The sequence below is a fragment of the Opisthorchis viverrini genome (assembly GCF_000715545.1).
Source record: "Opisthorchis viverrini unplaced genomic scaffold opera_v5_338, whole genome shotgun sequence".
NCBI lineage: Eukaryota > Metazoa > Platyhelminthes > Trematoda > Opisthorchiida > Opisthorchiidae > Opisthorchis > Opisthorchis viverrini.
The window spans coordinates 527,166-542,403 of NW_008751996.1; the positions used below are offsets into that span (position 1 = coordinate 527,166).

The 15,238-nt window shown below is 44.6% G+C and overlaps 1 protein-coding gene across 1 annotated transcript in view; it reads right to left on the reverse strand.

The window, feature by feature from the left end:
* Positions 1-14,985, reverse strand: part of T265_10154 (hypothetical protein) — a gene marked incomplete at both ends in the record, with an annotated part of 33,858 nt that extends 18,873 nt beyond the window's left edge. Inside the window, 6 exons of the mRNA XM_009176442.1 lie at positions 509-719; positions 1,617-1,892; positions 1,976-2,369; positions 4,726-4,776; positions 6,035-6,129; positions 14,893-14,985. Of these exons, the coding sequence (XP_009174706.1) occupies positions 509-719; positions 1,617-1,892; positions 1,976-2,369; positions 4,726-4,776; positions 6,035-6,129; positions 14,893-14,935 (1,070 nt within the window). The remainder of the gene's footprint in view (positions 1-508; positions 720-1,616; positions 1,893-1,975; positions 2,370-4,725; positions 4,777-6,034; positions 6,130-14,892) is intronic.
* Positions 14,986-15,238: the final 253 nt, after the last annotated feature.

The following is a 15,238-nucleotide window of genomic DNA, read 5'->3' on the forward strand; positions in this document are numbered from 1 at the left end:
AATGTTAATTGATCGATGACAACCGTTGCAGAACATCATAAGAGAGCACTGGGAAGAGGATAGCTTCAACTAAGCATGCTCAGCCTAAAATTGCTGTGAAAATGAAGGCAGCGGAGGAAAGATGCTGGTCACCCAAAGACTTGGGTTAGTAACTTCCCATCGTGACTATACATCCCCACGATCAGGGTTTTACAGATTTCCAACACCCTCTCCTTAAAAGAAGTTCAATCAAAAACCGGTCATTCAGTAGCGAAAAAATCGTTCAGCTGTAACACTATTTCGGTGCCTAGCTGCCAGGACACCCGAAGGAAGGACGAAAGCTGAGATACTGCCAAGTTGCCCAAGCCTAAACAGGGGGAGTCGAGAGGCAGAGGTCGGGTTCGAACCGCGGACCTTTGGTCAGTAAATTCGCGCTATAAACTCTGAGCCGTCTCATCTTGGTAAAAAATAAAGCAACTTGAAATAGACGGGAGGAAACCAGGCGAGGGATTGAATACTCGGGACTTACTTGATCATCATATGGAATTCATAGTTTGGATTGCTCGGATCGAGATCAATTTGGTCACGAAACGCCCGCTGAGCAGCTCGCCTTTCTTCGCGTCGCTGCTGAATCCGCTCGATTTCTTTCACACAATTGGATTTTCGAGGTACAGAGGCACCAGTGTTTGTGGTAGCCGAATTGGTAGGAGCTGAATTTTGTGCAACTGTATTCAGACGAGCTAAGTCAAACAGAGAGATGAGTGTGAGTGTTCAACAGTGTTCACAACTGTGTTGGTTTGAAACAGTGTGCTAATCAAATGTCAAGACTGGTGACCGAAGGCATAATGACTTCAAAACAGATAGATCAAGCACGAAACAGATATGATGAATCTGCGGTGTGGTTTACTTCAGTTAGAGCTCATAAGGTGGTTGGAACAAGACACATCGCAGTTTCCAGGTTCAGAGTTTGGATTTTTAACCTAAAGCAGTGGAAATGGTGGTCCCACCTGTGTTCCAGACGTAGATTTGTCTATCAGTTGAATCCCGATGCATCCCAGCAGGAAAGAAATGCGCAGTAAACTGTTTTTCAGGACAAGCCTGCGAAACTTCCAAATTCAGCCTGGAGTTATCGGATTCCCCCTGAGGATTTTGAAAACTATAGGCAAATGGTACGAATCCAAATGAGTGTGACAACCTATCATTAAAATGTCACACCTGATTCCTCAAAGCAGCTTGGTTACTCCCAAAGAATTATCTGACCGTAACGTAGAACACACGAATTCGTAATATGTGGTGAGAAAACTTCTAGTGTGGCAACCTTGAGAAAGTTCATGATGCGGCGTACAAGCTCGTGACACTGAGTTCGGGCGTCCAGTCAAAAGCAGACCAACAAGAGCGTCTTACGATATAAAACAAATGTCAAAGTTAGCATCATACAGATGTGTGAAAAAAATATCAGAGAGATTCGCTGTTTATCCTCTGAGAGGCCGATTTAAAGCCGTAAGCACCATGAGCACGGTTTCATTAAAAAGACACGGTTAACTGCTAGGCGAAGCACCAATTTATGAGTGGACTGCGAAGTCGGTGGACAGACGAACACAAATCATAGACATCAAAAGCTAACTCATGACACTCACCCATCGGGCGTCTCTGGGGATCATTGGCTGAAGGACGTGAGTTGATTCCTATTGCTAGGGATTCTTCATCTGCGACTTCAGCACTATCTTGTTCCATCCATTCAGTATACAAGCCACCGGTCTCAGGGTCCCGTGCGAGGTCGGCCAGGTGATTCAATCCATCAGTCACGGAATCGTTTCCCAAACCACCATGGACGCTGTGGTCGGAAGAGTCGACGTCCATTTGTATGGGCATCTCCTTACGCAAACGTTGGTAATGTGAATTGTTACTATACCCTGAGATAAAAAAGATACATCAACTAGACTCAGATACAGCACTGCAACGAGACTCAAGAGACGCGGAATGCAAAGCCACCCACCAAGTCCATCCTGTGGTCGCAACAATGGTGCGTCAAGGATAGTCTGATTGACCGCTACACTCGTATTAGGCCCAGGAGCGATGCGGGTCTGATTCACTCGGTCGTCCTGAGTACCACTACCTAGCGTAGGCCTGTTGGATACGTACACGGTACCCGGGCGTGAAGGTGCCGGAGCACGGTTGCCCGGGGGAACCAAACGGGAGGGAGGAGGTGCAGTTGGTACCTCACACTTAGACTGAGGATGTTGTTGGAGGTTGGTGACTGCTGATACAGGCCGGCTATCGCTGGGAGGACCATGAGCAGTGGAAGGAAGCGCGGAACGTTGTACTGAAGCTTCTTTTGAGAGGTGTGTTTTGTTTGATTCCCCTGTTCCACCAACATTATCAGTTGGTGGCTGGAGAAAAAAAACAAAGAAAATGGTAATCAAGCACGATGTTTCAATAATCCACGACTACACATCATGACAGATGGCAACAACAGAGTAACACGAGAATAAGCATGATATGAGCGCCGACTCCTTACACAAAGTAGTCTAGGAATCCTTTCTACCGCCTTTTACTTGAAGCTGTGGATCGCTAGGAGCAGAACAGTGCTTTCGAACTAACCACAAGAATAACTCAATGGCAATGCAAGTAAAATTATTTAGCAGCACTTGAAATACATTCAGATCAATTGTAGACAAACGTCCCTAAATGTGGGTAGGCAACAACATTAAATATAAGTAATTGGCAAGAAAATGAGGAGCGGTATTTATTAGGCGTCTTGTGTCTTTGAAGTTCGGTACGCCTAGATAACCGCCGAAAACCTGTGCTACTTATTTCAGTGGGTTCCAGTATCTCTAAGCAATTGTGGTGTTTTGGTATTCTTGCCCAGTCGTGTGTCCTTGGAACTCCAATAGCTAAGCGAGATCTGTGTGATGTGCACTACTGATCTTGTCTCAATAGTTGGTTTGTGCGATCAGCACGAATTTGAAAAATGACACACAATGGCTGTGTAGAACGCGAAACCGTTTGTCCTGCCGAACATGAAAAACGAAAACCTGTACCGCAGCAGCAAGACCATTGGGAGTTTCCATTAATGTTACCCTTGTGTAGATAATATCCAACAAGAAGTGCATATGTTCCGATTGACTGTGTTCTTTGGCTACTACTGGGAGGTTCTCAATAAAAGATAATAGTCACTGTTTTCGAAAAAAAGACTCGTGCACCTGTAGGCATCTTAACCCGTGCGGTATAACCACGGGCAACAAGTCTCAACGCAAACATAAAATTAACGCATATCACACCAGCGTTTCCACATTAGTGATGCTGTCGGGAACAATGATGCAGCACATGGATGAGCACCATTCCGACGACGCAATAAACATCTGATCCGAAAGTGCAGTCATCATAACAGACATCAAGCAAGAACTGTATCTATTCGTAGGCTAAGGTTCACGGTCCGATGAATGTGGGATAATAAAATACGTTACACTACTCGAATGATTCATGAGGTAGCTTTGAATGGTACCCCAATAGTAGTACAGGTGGTGAACTAAGTAATCAACCGTATATTCGTAATGCACTACTCATAAGGTTGATGGAAACATCACAAACGAGAGATTCAGCTGGGTTCTAGGTGAGTCTTTCTAAAAACCAAATTAGTTTGCAAATGAGTGTATTTCACTAATCAACCGTATATTAATCGCGTAACTGCTCTAACGAAATGTTGAGAAAGCCTTCTTTATAGCGTCTATCTTATCCTGTTCCATTTGGCAACCGGGAAATACTCCAACTAGAGCAAAATAAGGGATGAATTTTTAACTTCACGTTTTATGTACCAGTGCTCAATCAGCAAGGAAAAGTATCCAATTCACCTCGAAAACATAAAAGATGGAGGGTATTGCGAGCTGCCTCCATTCAAGATCCTATAGACATTGAGAGAATTTTCACTCAAAGTGCATCTCCAAGACAACTATCAACTGATGATATAGCTATTAGTTAGCCAAGACTTGAATCATGATAAGGCTAATAATAATAATAACCGTTCAGCCGTAACACTATTTCGGTGCCTAGCTGCCATGCAACCCGAAGGAAGCACGAGGGCAGGCATACTGTCATACACAGGGGAAGTCGGGAGGCAGAGGTCGGGCTCGAACCACGGACCTTCCGGTTAGTAAATTTGCCCCCTAACCACTGAGCCATCTCGCTACATCGGATTGATTTTCCATCACATGAGCGGTGATTCGGAACTTTTGTGACGAGTAGGCTATAGAACCAGTTGATGGCGATGATGAAAATCTGATCAACCGATGTCAAAAAGCAAACCCTTGAGTGGCCATTGACATGCGGTTGAAACCAGGTAATTTTCCCAAACGATACCAGCGAAAAAAGTCCCGACTTTTCCGCACACAAGGAATGTCATCGGTTGTTTTACTGTCTAGCAAGTAAAGGAGAAACACGGTAAAGCCAAAAAGTGAGCAGTTTATAACACCTCTTCTTCTCTTTCAGCTGTAGCACCCTTTCGGTGCCTAACTGCCATGCCACCCGAAGGTTGCACGAGGGCTGGGATACTGCCAGGTCGCCCAAGCCTAGACAGGGGAAGTCGAGTGGCAGAGGTCGGATTCGAACCACGGACCTTCCGGTCAGTAAATTCGTGCTCTAACCACTTGGGCCACCTCGCCCTAGAGGTTTGATAAGATCCCATAAGTTAAAATGTCTTCAAAAAACCGGAGTGTCTGCTGGAACAAAGTCAGAAGCTTCGAGACTTACCGTAGGTCTTCGCAAATTAGGGTTCAAATGATAGATCGCTTCTAGTTCAATCTGAAAAAAAGAACACGAAAAGCCATAGTCTGACTGAATTTGTTACAGCGATGACGATATACCAAAACCATGATCCAACGGATCCCAGATAAATGACCGAATGCAATAGTCTCCAAAGAGAAACCACCAAAAGAAACGGGACGTCTGACCTACACCTGATAATATCTCTTCAAAGGGGGTTAACAGGACGTCGTTCGAGACGCTATACGGGCGTGTTCGACTGGGGACTAAGCCAGCCAAGCAGCTTACTGAAGGAAAATTCTCGTAGAGATGCGAGGCCATCAAACTGAGAAGTAGATAGGGGTCGACGTACTGAAAGCCCTACTCCGAATACTACTTGAAGTAATGCACTGGTTCAACTGAAGAGGTGAAATTAAACCGTGAGACATGGAGAGCGAGCGGCGAAACGGGCAAATGGGGCCAAATTACAAATCTAACAACCCACGGCGCGACCCTATCCAACCAGGCTCACCAGTCCTCCACTAGCCAAATAGAATAAAACCCACGGAAGTCACCTAGAATCCTTCTGCGATGAACCTAATATCCAAGTTCAAGTACTCAGCCATGATGATCACAGTGAGGATGATCATAAAAAACAGAATGTGGAAATTAGTTAAGTCATGTGAAACGATGAACATTACTGAAAAAGTTGGACCAGCATTTCAATTGTTTTTGCTAATCGTCGACACAAAACGTCTATAAAACAAGTGCATGACGGTAAACAGTGAAAAGCCGACATGCTTTTCTACACAAGATATTCTTCTGTTCCAGAACAGATGCAGCACTTTCTGTGCACTGAAGATGCACAGAATTCTGATCTACCAACCCATGGAGGCTTCGATCAGTGCGTTGTGAAAAAAGACTACATCTAAGCCACTATATCCAGCCACTAATAAGGATGAACCACAACAAGTGGTGTATAAATAAAAATGTAGATCCTCCAGCTCGACATTCAGCTGAGAATACATAATGTTTACATCCAAAAGGGGGGATCTAGGCACGTGGTAAAGCTGATTCTTTGTTACTTTGAATCACGTTTGTTGAACAGCTCAAACACTGATTCACAACATTCACCATGGACAATAAGTCACGTCCACCAGTGATGTGCTCTAATCCCAACTAAGCTGGCAGGAGTAAAAACAAAAAAAGACATCTGAGAATACACGGTAGATAAGATGGTTTAGTGGGCATCCACGGTCGATCGAAATTCTAATAACTACTTTTTGGGTAGCTATAAAATAGGATGGTATCAGCTTACCTCTTTCCCTTTCGCTTCACCTTTTTCATACCATTCAACCGTAACACTCTTGGTGCTGTTATTAATTCCGCTGATAATGGCTGAGTGGACCCTGCCTGCAATGGTAAAGAAAACGCTTTGTTGAGTATTGAACGGAATAAAGTAATTACGATACTTCTTTACGTGAAAGTGAAGGACATAAGTGGTTATCAATCAGCAGTTCTAAATGAGCTAAGTCATCCTAAACAATATGCGTGGGTTTGGAAGTTGCATTCGCCGAGATAGACCAACGGGTCTGTGATATGGGGATACTGTTCAACATATATAATGATCATAGTAGAGTGTGGAGCAACTTACATGTAGTTTCATCGGGCCCACTTCCTTAGCCCCTTACGTGCAACAACTGCTTATTGGAAGGGTTCTACACATAGACCAGTGGGAACGACAGCCGCGAATGCCACTTTATTCATATCATAATGAACTTACACAGTTATTAATACCGGTTCTCGATAGAACTTGTTCATTCATTGGGTGAATATGTAGCCGGAGACAAGCTTTATTTAACAGGAACGAACAGAACAATATATCTAAAAGCTGAGCGAAACTACCAATAGATATTCATTGAAATCATTACTGTCACATTAATACTTTTAAACGAATAAAAACTACGTGCCTCATACGTTTTAAAACGTTTAGAATAAAAAAAGAAACGGCTTTTTTATGAACGACGGTATAACGACAGTATCTAGCTGCGAGGTGACTGGGATAATAAGGGTATCATGTCATCATACAGTTCAAGTGGCCGTTCATGAACAATAGTCGAGGCAAAACAACACCATCAATAGACCATTTGAGCTGCAATTATTCACGATTCTAGTACTCCACTAAAACAGCTTTTCTGATACGGGTCATAGGAATGCGTGTGTACTTAGTAGCAGTATTTGGTAATAAACCCTGATTAACTTCGGACACAACTGAATCAACTAACAGATAGTACGCTGTTTCACATGAATGCAGTCATAAAATCGGAGCATTTGATTCACGTTGTTACTGAAAGAACAAAACAATAGCTCACAAAATGACATCCTCAAGACACTCGGATTTATGGAAGAGACCCTAACAGCCGTGCCTGCCGATGAAAGTTCTCACATGTCTGAGGGATACATTGCGCCTTCACCAACTATAAACTTCTAATTGTTGCCTTCATATCGACGGGAGACATCCGAATTCCAACACGAATCTTTTCGAACGCCTGGCAGTAATGCTACTGAGCTGAACCTCTTCATTAAGTGCTCGTCAACGGACACCATACTATTTGCAGTCTTTCTGCGACAGTGTCTTCAATCAAAGCTGATATTTTGGTATGGTAGTCGGCTTGTGCATTGCGACCACCCTCATGTTTACGGTAACCAAGATACCTGCCCCCTCTGGTTTAGCCTTGTTAGCAGAGCCAATAGCAAGCAGACAAACGGGAAGGCAGAGAGCCATCATTGTAAGAATAAGGCGTTCTGCAGGTAAGTTTGTATTATCTCCTGTGGCACGAGCAAGAGAACGTTAAGGGATGTCCTGCGGGAGACCAGTATTTCCGTATTTGTGTGAACATAGACACTTCTTTTCCCCGAAAAAGCATAGATGTGGTCTGTACAACCCGTTTTTTTTCGGTTTAAAAATATGTACTCACTTCTCCCCACTACTCAACCGCCCGTCAAAAAGCAGACGGAATAAACTTGAAATGCCGCGACGTACAAATAAGAATCACACACGTTCCTCCAACGTCGGAATAGTTACAAGCAGCCTTATTCAAATTTAAAGCGAGGAAGCTTCAGGAAATAACGGATTACCCGACTAACTGGCGGACAAGTGCTGTGGTGTAAATTCCTTTATGTGACCCCTTCAATTATGGAAGCTGAGGATATTCCACAAGGTTAAATGGATGCAACAATAGTGCCGCTACTCAAGAGAAGATAAAACGGATAGAAAATGGGCAATTCTGCCAGTTTTGTATTACTTGCGGAATCCCGGCTCTTAAGTCTTAAGAATGCGAACATTTTGAATGAATTCGTTCCGAAGAGGACCAAACACTTTCATTTTCAAAAAAGTTTGGTGACAATCGGTAGATTCATTGCTGGGCAACGTTTCGCTTTTGATACAAAAGCTTCGTCAGGCCAAGTTACTAGGTTCCGAGGTTGGTGGAGAGTTAAGGCGGAAGGAGAACCAATCAGCTAGGTCGAGCTAAATCTCTGTTGGGTGTCGGCCGAGAGATTTTAGCGTGTTAGAGTGGTTGGACAGGTGTTGGGTAGGTGAGAAAACCTACATGTGTTTGGGTCCTGCCTAAGGTCTAGTTCTTCTGGGTCGGTTCATTTGATAGTCCAGCAATAAATCTACCGATTTTCACCAAACTTTTTTCAAAAACGATGACTACCCAATCGGTTCCAAGTATTTTTCAAGTGAAGGACCAAACACTGTTTAAACTTCGCAGTGTGGCACATACGGAAAACAGGCCGCAAATGCTACCATCCGCTATACGTCCTACTCATTCACAAAGTTCTTCGACTCAGTGAACAGTGAAACACTATAGAACATCCTCCGGAAAATGGGATACCCAAACTTATCAACCTCGTCAAGTCTTTTAAGTATGGGGGAAAACTGTTGTTCAGTACTGTGGAATTGATGATATTGCGGAGCAGAGGTGGAACCACGTCTACAGATTTCAATAATAATACCAGGGCAAAACAAGGCCACGTTAAGGCTTCAACTTCATTTACTCCGTATCTAGCTATAACATTTGTGGAGACTACGCGATTCAGAAGAAGGTCTGTCTATTGGGTAACGTCTGGATGGTCACTTGGTCAATTCAAAACGTCTAACCAAACGAATGCTACCTGACTAGAAAGGCCACGATTGTGACCTATTGTTATGTACTAAATCCTTTAAAGACATCGGTCGAGTCTAAAGCATCTCCATATGCGCAAGTGTGAATAATCATAACATGCTTGCTTTTTGTCAACCTACTTAAAGAGGCGGATGTACCAGAGTTTGCTCAACATAGAGGTGAGCGGTAGTAAGATAACATATTGCCTGCATCTCTGCTACACCGGTAGCACTCTGACCACGAATTAAATGATCGACAGAGTTAAATCTAGGAAGAGACCGGACCTTGCTACGGTGTGGTGGTTTGTTAACCCGATCAGCTATATTGCGGTGTACGTGTGACATTCAAAGAGCCTCTTATACCAAGTTGGTCAATTGGCAGTTTCGTGGTCCTCTAGTCTGATGGTTGGAACACGTGACTGATTGCCCCTTAAAGATGTAAGTTTATCTAACAACCAGCGCAGCCTTTTGGTTCGACTTTTGCGCCAAAGACCATGGTTTAGAACCATAATCGTCCTCATCTCTAAGTCTTGGTGCCCTGGCATTGACCCATCCCATATACAACTATGAACTACACATCTACAACTAATCTCATGTCGCATGGTGTTATCACACGGGTTGCCTTACTTGCTGCATACAGCATGGATATTTCTGATATAGTCTATCTTATTTTATATGTTCTTCCTTCTCCCTCTCTTCACCCTGTTGCCAGGATGATTTCCGTGGGCCCATTCTTGAGGAACGACATAACACCTTGTCGCCCGTTGCCGTTAGCTGCAACATCTACGGTCAACTCATCTGATGCGGCCGCAGACACTTCCAAGTCATTCTTCAACCTCCGACGCCTAGTTCATTCGGCAGCCTCTTACGTTTGTACTCTGAAAAAGCTGGATAACAGATTACTCTTGCATATATGCTGGACTAATTTGCCACTGATTTGTGGTCTCTCTGAAACAAGCACTCAAAACCCAAATAATGTTGTTGGACTGACATCTTCATAGGTTCCATTGCTCTTTCCGTTGTGCACTTCTGGTGATCCGGAAGCCACTGAAGCTGGTTCTGCTGTGATTTCCATTGTTCTAAGTTACAAAACTGAAAGGTTTTTCCTCAAACGGACGTCCTTTGATAACCGACCCCACTGCCTGTTTATCTTATATGCCTTCTCCCAAAGACTGTGCCTCTGACACCCTCAAAGATGGTTTTTACTACTTTTTAAGCGGCTTGAAGTGGCGTCCAAAATCTCAGGTGCTATTGAGCTTCCCACAGATATGAATCTGCAGCTGGGTAGATTTGGCTGATGGTGATCAATCGCTGGTCGTCTTGGGCTGGAACCGAGGTAAAAGTAAAACGGTGAATGCTTGCTGTACATGTATTTCTGCTTTTGTGTAGCACTAACTTCCAAGCCATCAAAGCCACATGGCCACAGAGTGCTCCTCGCATTCGAGACAAACTTCAACACAAATAGACCAAGTCGTCATTAGCTATAGGTGGCGTGGGTCAATTACTGACTTCCACCTATATGGATTCCAATTCCCCGGTTGTCCGTTTCTGTTTCTACCTGAACTTCAGGGGCGTGCAAGATGTAAAAACCTAGCCTGGTTATTGAGATGGCCTCAGACTCTGATGTGAACTAAGTCTACCAGATCATTCACGATCATCATTCCCTGTACAAACCGAGTACTTGACGTAATGTGGTTCTGGATGCCAGCTTCGTTCACCGATTATTTGGATAGGTGAGGAAGATAGCTGTGTATTGGAGGCGGTAGCTGATGTAATTTACCCGTAAGGAACCGTGTCAAAGCGAAACACAGATTCTCCCCCACCTTTGGACAGCGCTGTGGAAAACTCTTCTGGGCCATCAGCCCGATGACGCCTCGAGGCAGAAGGACATAGGACTTTATCAGCCGAGGTGCACCTAAACTCACAGATCACAGGCGCAAATGAGCAGGTCGAATGAAAGACACAGGTGAAGTGCTGCTAGAAATATGCCACTCAGCGATCTAGACGCTATTCTTCATTATATATTGGACTTCCAACACTACCGTCGTTTAAATCATCAGAGAAAAGCCTTTTAGGCTCTATTTTGCGTATAAGCTTGAGCAGCCTCTGTGTATTCGCAGATGGACTGGCCTCTTCAATTTCCTGAAACATCTGGTACCACCACGATCATAGGTCGACGCACAGACTGTTTGAACTGTCGTCTGATGGACCGTTTGGCTGAATTGTACTCCAAACCAGAAGAAGCGACAGCGAGTGTCCTGAAATCCAGCAGCATCGGTCTACGCACTCGGAGATCGAAGCAGATTTCCTGATTTCACATATAGCCTTAGTTATCTCACCCCACTTACGGTCAATATTCTACAAGGCTGCTGCAATGCATTGCATAGTAGGCCTCGGTTTTATCCAAGCTTGCGGGTCAATGAGCTTCTCTACTGGTAAGCGAGGAGCTCGTTTCTGTGGTTGACGGGGAAATTTGACAAAGACCTACTCCAAAAGAAAGCAGCAAAACTGTGCACTCCAGAACGATCAGCGGTCAAGGATTGTACCAGGCCAACAGCAGCTGATGATAAGGTGGCCAATTTAACTCCAGGGCTGTCCGGTGGTAAGGGGACGCCAGGTAACATAACGGAGCCAAATAAGTCTAAACCCAGTACTGCCAAGGAACAGCTGGTGACCGGTAAAGGTTACAAAAGACGTACGCCGCTGTCAATGCATTTAACGTTCAGACTAAACATAACACCGAAAGGTGTTTATAATGGACTGAGGCGGTTAGTTTTGCAATAAAAAAGAGAGAACTGGGCTCGAATAGCAGACGCGGAATTGTGGGTGTGAGCGGTAGGGTGTAATGTCTCCTGAGCAGTTAAGGCGCAAAATTACTCGCCGGGAGGTCCGTGGTTCGAACCCATCCTCAGCATATCGACTGCTATCTAGGCCTGGAGAACCTGAAAGTACTTCAACCCTTGTCTCCTTCGGGTAGCATAGTAGCTATGCGCCGAAAAGGCGGTACACTTAGAGGATTTTTATTACTGTTTCTGTTAGTACATCAATTCCATAGATGCCTAACCGAAATGCCTATATAGGAGTGACGGTCAAGTGGTACATGACGACAGTAAACAGACAACAATGAAGAAAGCCTACTAGAAACATACTGAAGTCCTTTTCGAACAACAGGTTTTTTGAAGGTACCGCCCGTAAAACTGCGAGATGTTGGGCCCTCCACTTAAAAAAATGTTGAACCAAATATATCGAAATATTCGGTATCGATCAACAGTTTAAAAGTGTTTGAAGTTCGCACACGTGTTTCTGGTCAAGAGTACAGAGCCAATCGACGAACTGTCAGACTTCAGGTGAAAAAGAATATCAGCGGATACAGAAGCTTGGGGATCCAAAAAGCTGAAGGGATGGGTGAAGTGTGAAACCCGGTAAGTATAACAATCACTCGCCTATCTCCGAAGAGCCGAACTCTACGGGCTGAATACTTTCATCAATAATTCAACTGGCCACCAGCAAAAGTCCTAAACAGTGAACTTGGAACCCCCTGCAACTTAGAAAATGAGCGGGCAAGATGGCTCAGTGGTCATAGCGCGAATTCGCTGACCGGGAACTCCGTGGTTCGAAGGCGACCTCTGCCTCTTAACTTCCCTGTCTAGGCTTGGGCAACCTGAAATTATTTCAGCCCTCGTGCTTCCTATTGGTGGCATGGCAGTTAAGAACCGGAAGGGTGCCACAGTTGAACGATTAAATAATAAGCGAATGCCATTTGCCATTCAAGCGTCACCAAGCTGCTGGTAAGAAGAGCTCCCACTTGCTCTGTTTAAAGAAGAAGGTGAGGTAATGAGCCGAACATTGGAAGTTTTACAAATGTTTCCGAGCGAGACCCTTGTCACCCTGGAACATGCAGACGAAAAGTACCTGAAAACGCAGGTATCTGACCAAGGTCATCCAGTCCTTCGGCATTCGCCCAGCGTCCACAAGCTGCAAAATCATACCGCAGGATGTACATACCCTTATGAATCCAGGGGCTAACAGCTGACGAAGTTAACAAGTGAATCTCAAAGATCAGAATTGCGTCCGCCAATTTACGCCACCTCTAGTATCGAAAAGAATTCCACTATGTCTCAAAGGACGCATCAAACCACATTGCAGGCTGTATTGCTCTACAGCTGCGAGACTTGTCACTTCGGGTGAAGGATATTGGGTATCTTCATATCTTGACCACTGACACCTCAGAAGTATAGCTAGAGCCGGCTTAAAGCAACGGATTCGGAATGTGGTGTGTTAAACCAACTTGTACTTCATCCAAGGAGTGCATCTCGCGCAAGAGACTTAGGGGCTGGGATATTCCCAAGTTGCGCAAGCCTAGACAAGGGGTGTCAGGAGAAGTCGAACATGCTGTTGAACTCAAATATTTCAGTTCAATCATCCTAACAAAAATACAAGGCAGAATGGAAATTCATTGTGGTATCACAAGCATCAGGCTTGCACCGGGGTAGCCAAAAAGCTTATAGAGCGGACTTGAATTAGTCCAAGCGGTAAAATATGAATCTTCAAGCCGACGATTCACTGTCCTAAGCTTGACCTACGAAACAAGAATTTTAGGAGCGAAGAACATATTCGAGCTAGTACCACAAGTTATTGGTACACGTTCGATGCCTAGAGGAAAAAGCTCAAAGACGAGATCTAGATGTGTCGTCATTAGCTTTCATGGCTAAATCTACCGAGTAAAAACGATGCTGGAACCTCTGAAAACACGGGCCTACATTCCATGTAACAGATGGAGTGATGCTTCTCAGCAAAAAGAATGTGACCGGCTATACTCAAAGACGATAAAATGCAACCACATGAAATTCAAGTTCAGTTACTTGAAATAACACTGGCTTGCGATTTGAGATGGGACAGTTGATTGTTGTGTGTAGGGAACTGCTACCCGAAAATACCTGAAGGCAATTATAATGACCACGGAGACAGTCGTCTAATTGTAAAATTAAAGCAGAAAGTGACCACAGTCAATTGTGATGGCTTACAGATCCTTTCTGATCATGCGAAAGATGTAATCATATTGAAAAGTGATCCTAAGACAACAACTGGTTTTGGGGTAACGCTCCATAGAATGTTGTCTTGGCATCCATTTTTCGCCGTGTATGAAATTCTTGTGAAACCTCAATATTCAGCCCTGGAATCGCTGAAACTCGCCAGTGTCTGCAATCAGTGCCCTGACCTACATACCCCGGGAACTATGAGTCATTGTGGGACTCTTGATTCATATTCGTAGGACAGCAGTCGCAGTTTCTAGCTTCAGATATCTCTCGGCATCCTCCTCGAAGAACGGTTGCACTGAGTAGAAGTTAGGTCAGCGTAGCTCTGCTAAAGGTGAACATTCGGAGCGGAGCATATAAAACAGCTTCACGACCGCCACACATCACCACACCTGCTGGTTTCATGCAATCAGCACAAGTGCATCGCAAAAGTCCGACACCCCTTCTTAAGTGAAAATAATAGATCGGCACTTCCGCATGTGGGTTATCTCCTCAACATCAATAAATGAGTTAAAATGCTACCGGAACTGCGTGAGCTCGGATGTACATGGAGTCAATATTTCAACTCTTAGAGGATGAGGAGCAAATATACTTCTATGGACAGCCTCTCTGGGCTCGCGGAATGATCTGAAGGTCCAGTTCGATTATACAGATCTTCCGGAAGTGGTCCAAACTCAACCCATGCAGCATAAGCAGATACGGCACCCACAACTGATATCATGCACAAATCTCATAACGATCGGTGAGATTACTGATGTAAACTTGCACTAACGGATAGCACCAATTAATGGTGCGCACTTTGAGCACCCACAACATCCTAGCAACCCGTGATATACCGGGGGCCCATAGCTATGACGTCGGTAGTAAATTACGGTAGATTTAGTCGGTCGCAGAAAAATTAAATCAGTCTTATTGAGGAAGAAGCTAAATTAGCGCTTTACGGATTATCAACATGTAGCGAGACATCCATACCATCAGTCCGCTGAATATCAACGTTCGTTCCTACCGCCAACATCCCAGCTGGGCATCAGGTCCAGCAGCTCAGCCGATAGTGGTGGGGGTGTGTGGGTGGACAGGGTCTCAAGGTCACCGTTGCGATAGCTACGGTGATATTCAGGTTAATGACCACGAAGTGGAGCAGATGCACATGTAAATCTGGTGCTAAGACCGAGTTGAATTCGTACTGACCAAAGGCCCTGCACAGCTTGTCTTGCCTTCTGGTGTCGCTGGAGCAGTCAAGGTATCTAACGGGCACAACAAGCGCGTGCGCGAAAAGGAAGTGAAAGGATATTAAACGCTGCCTTACGGTTTCCCTTCC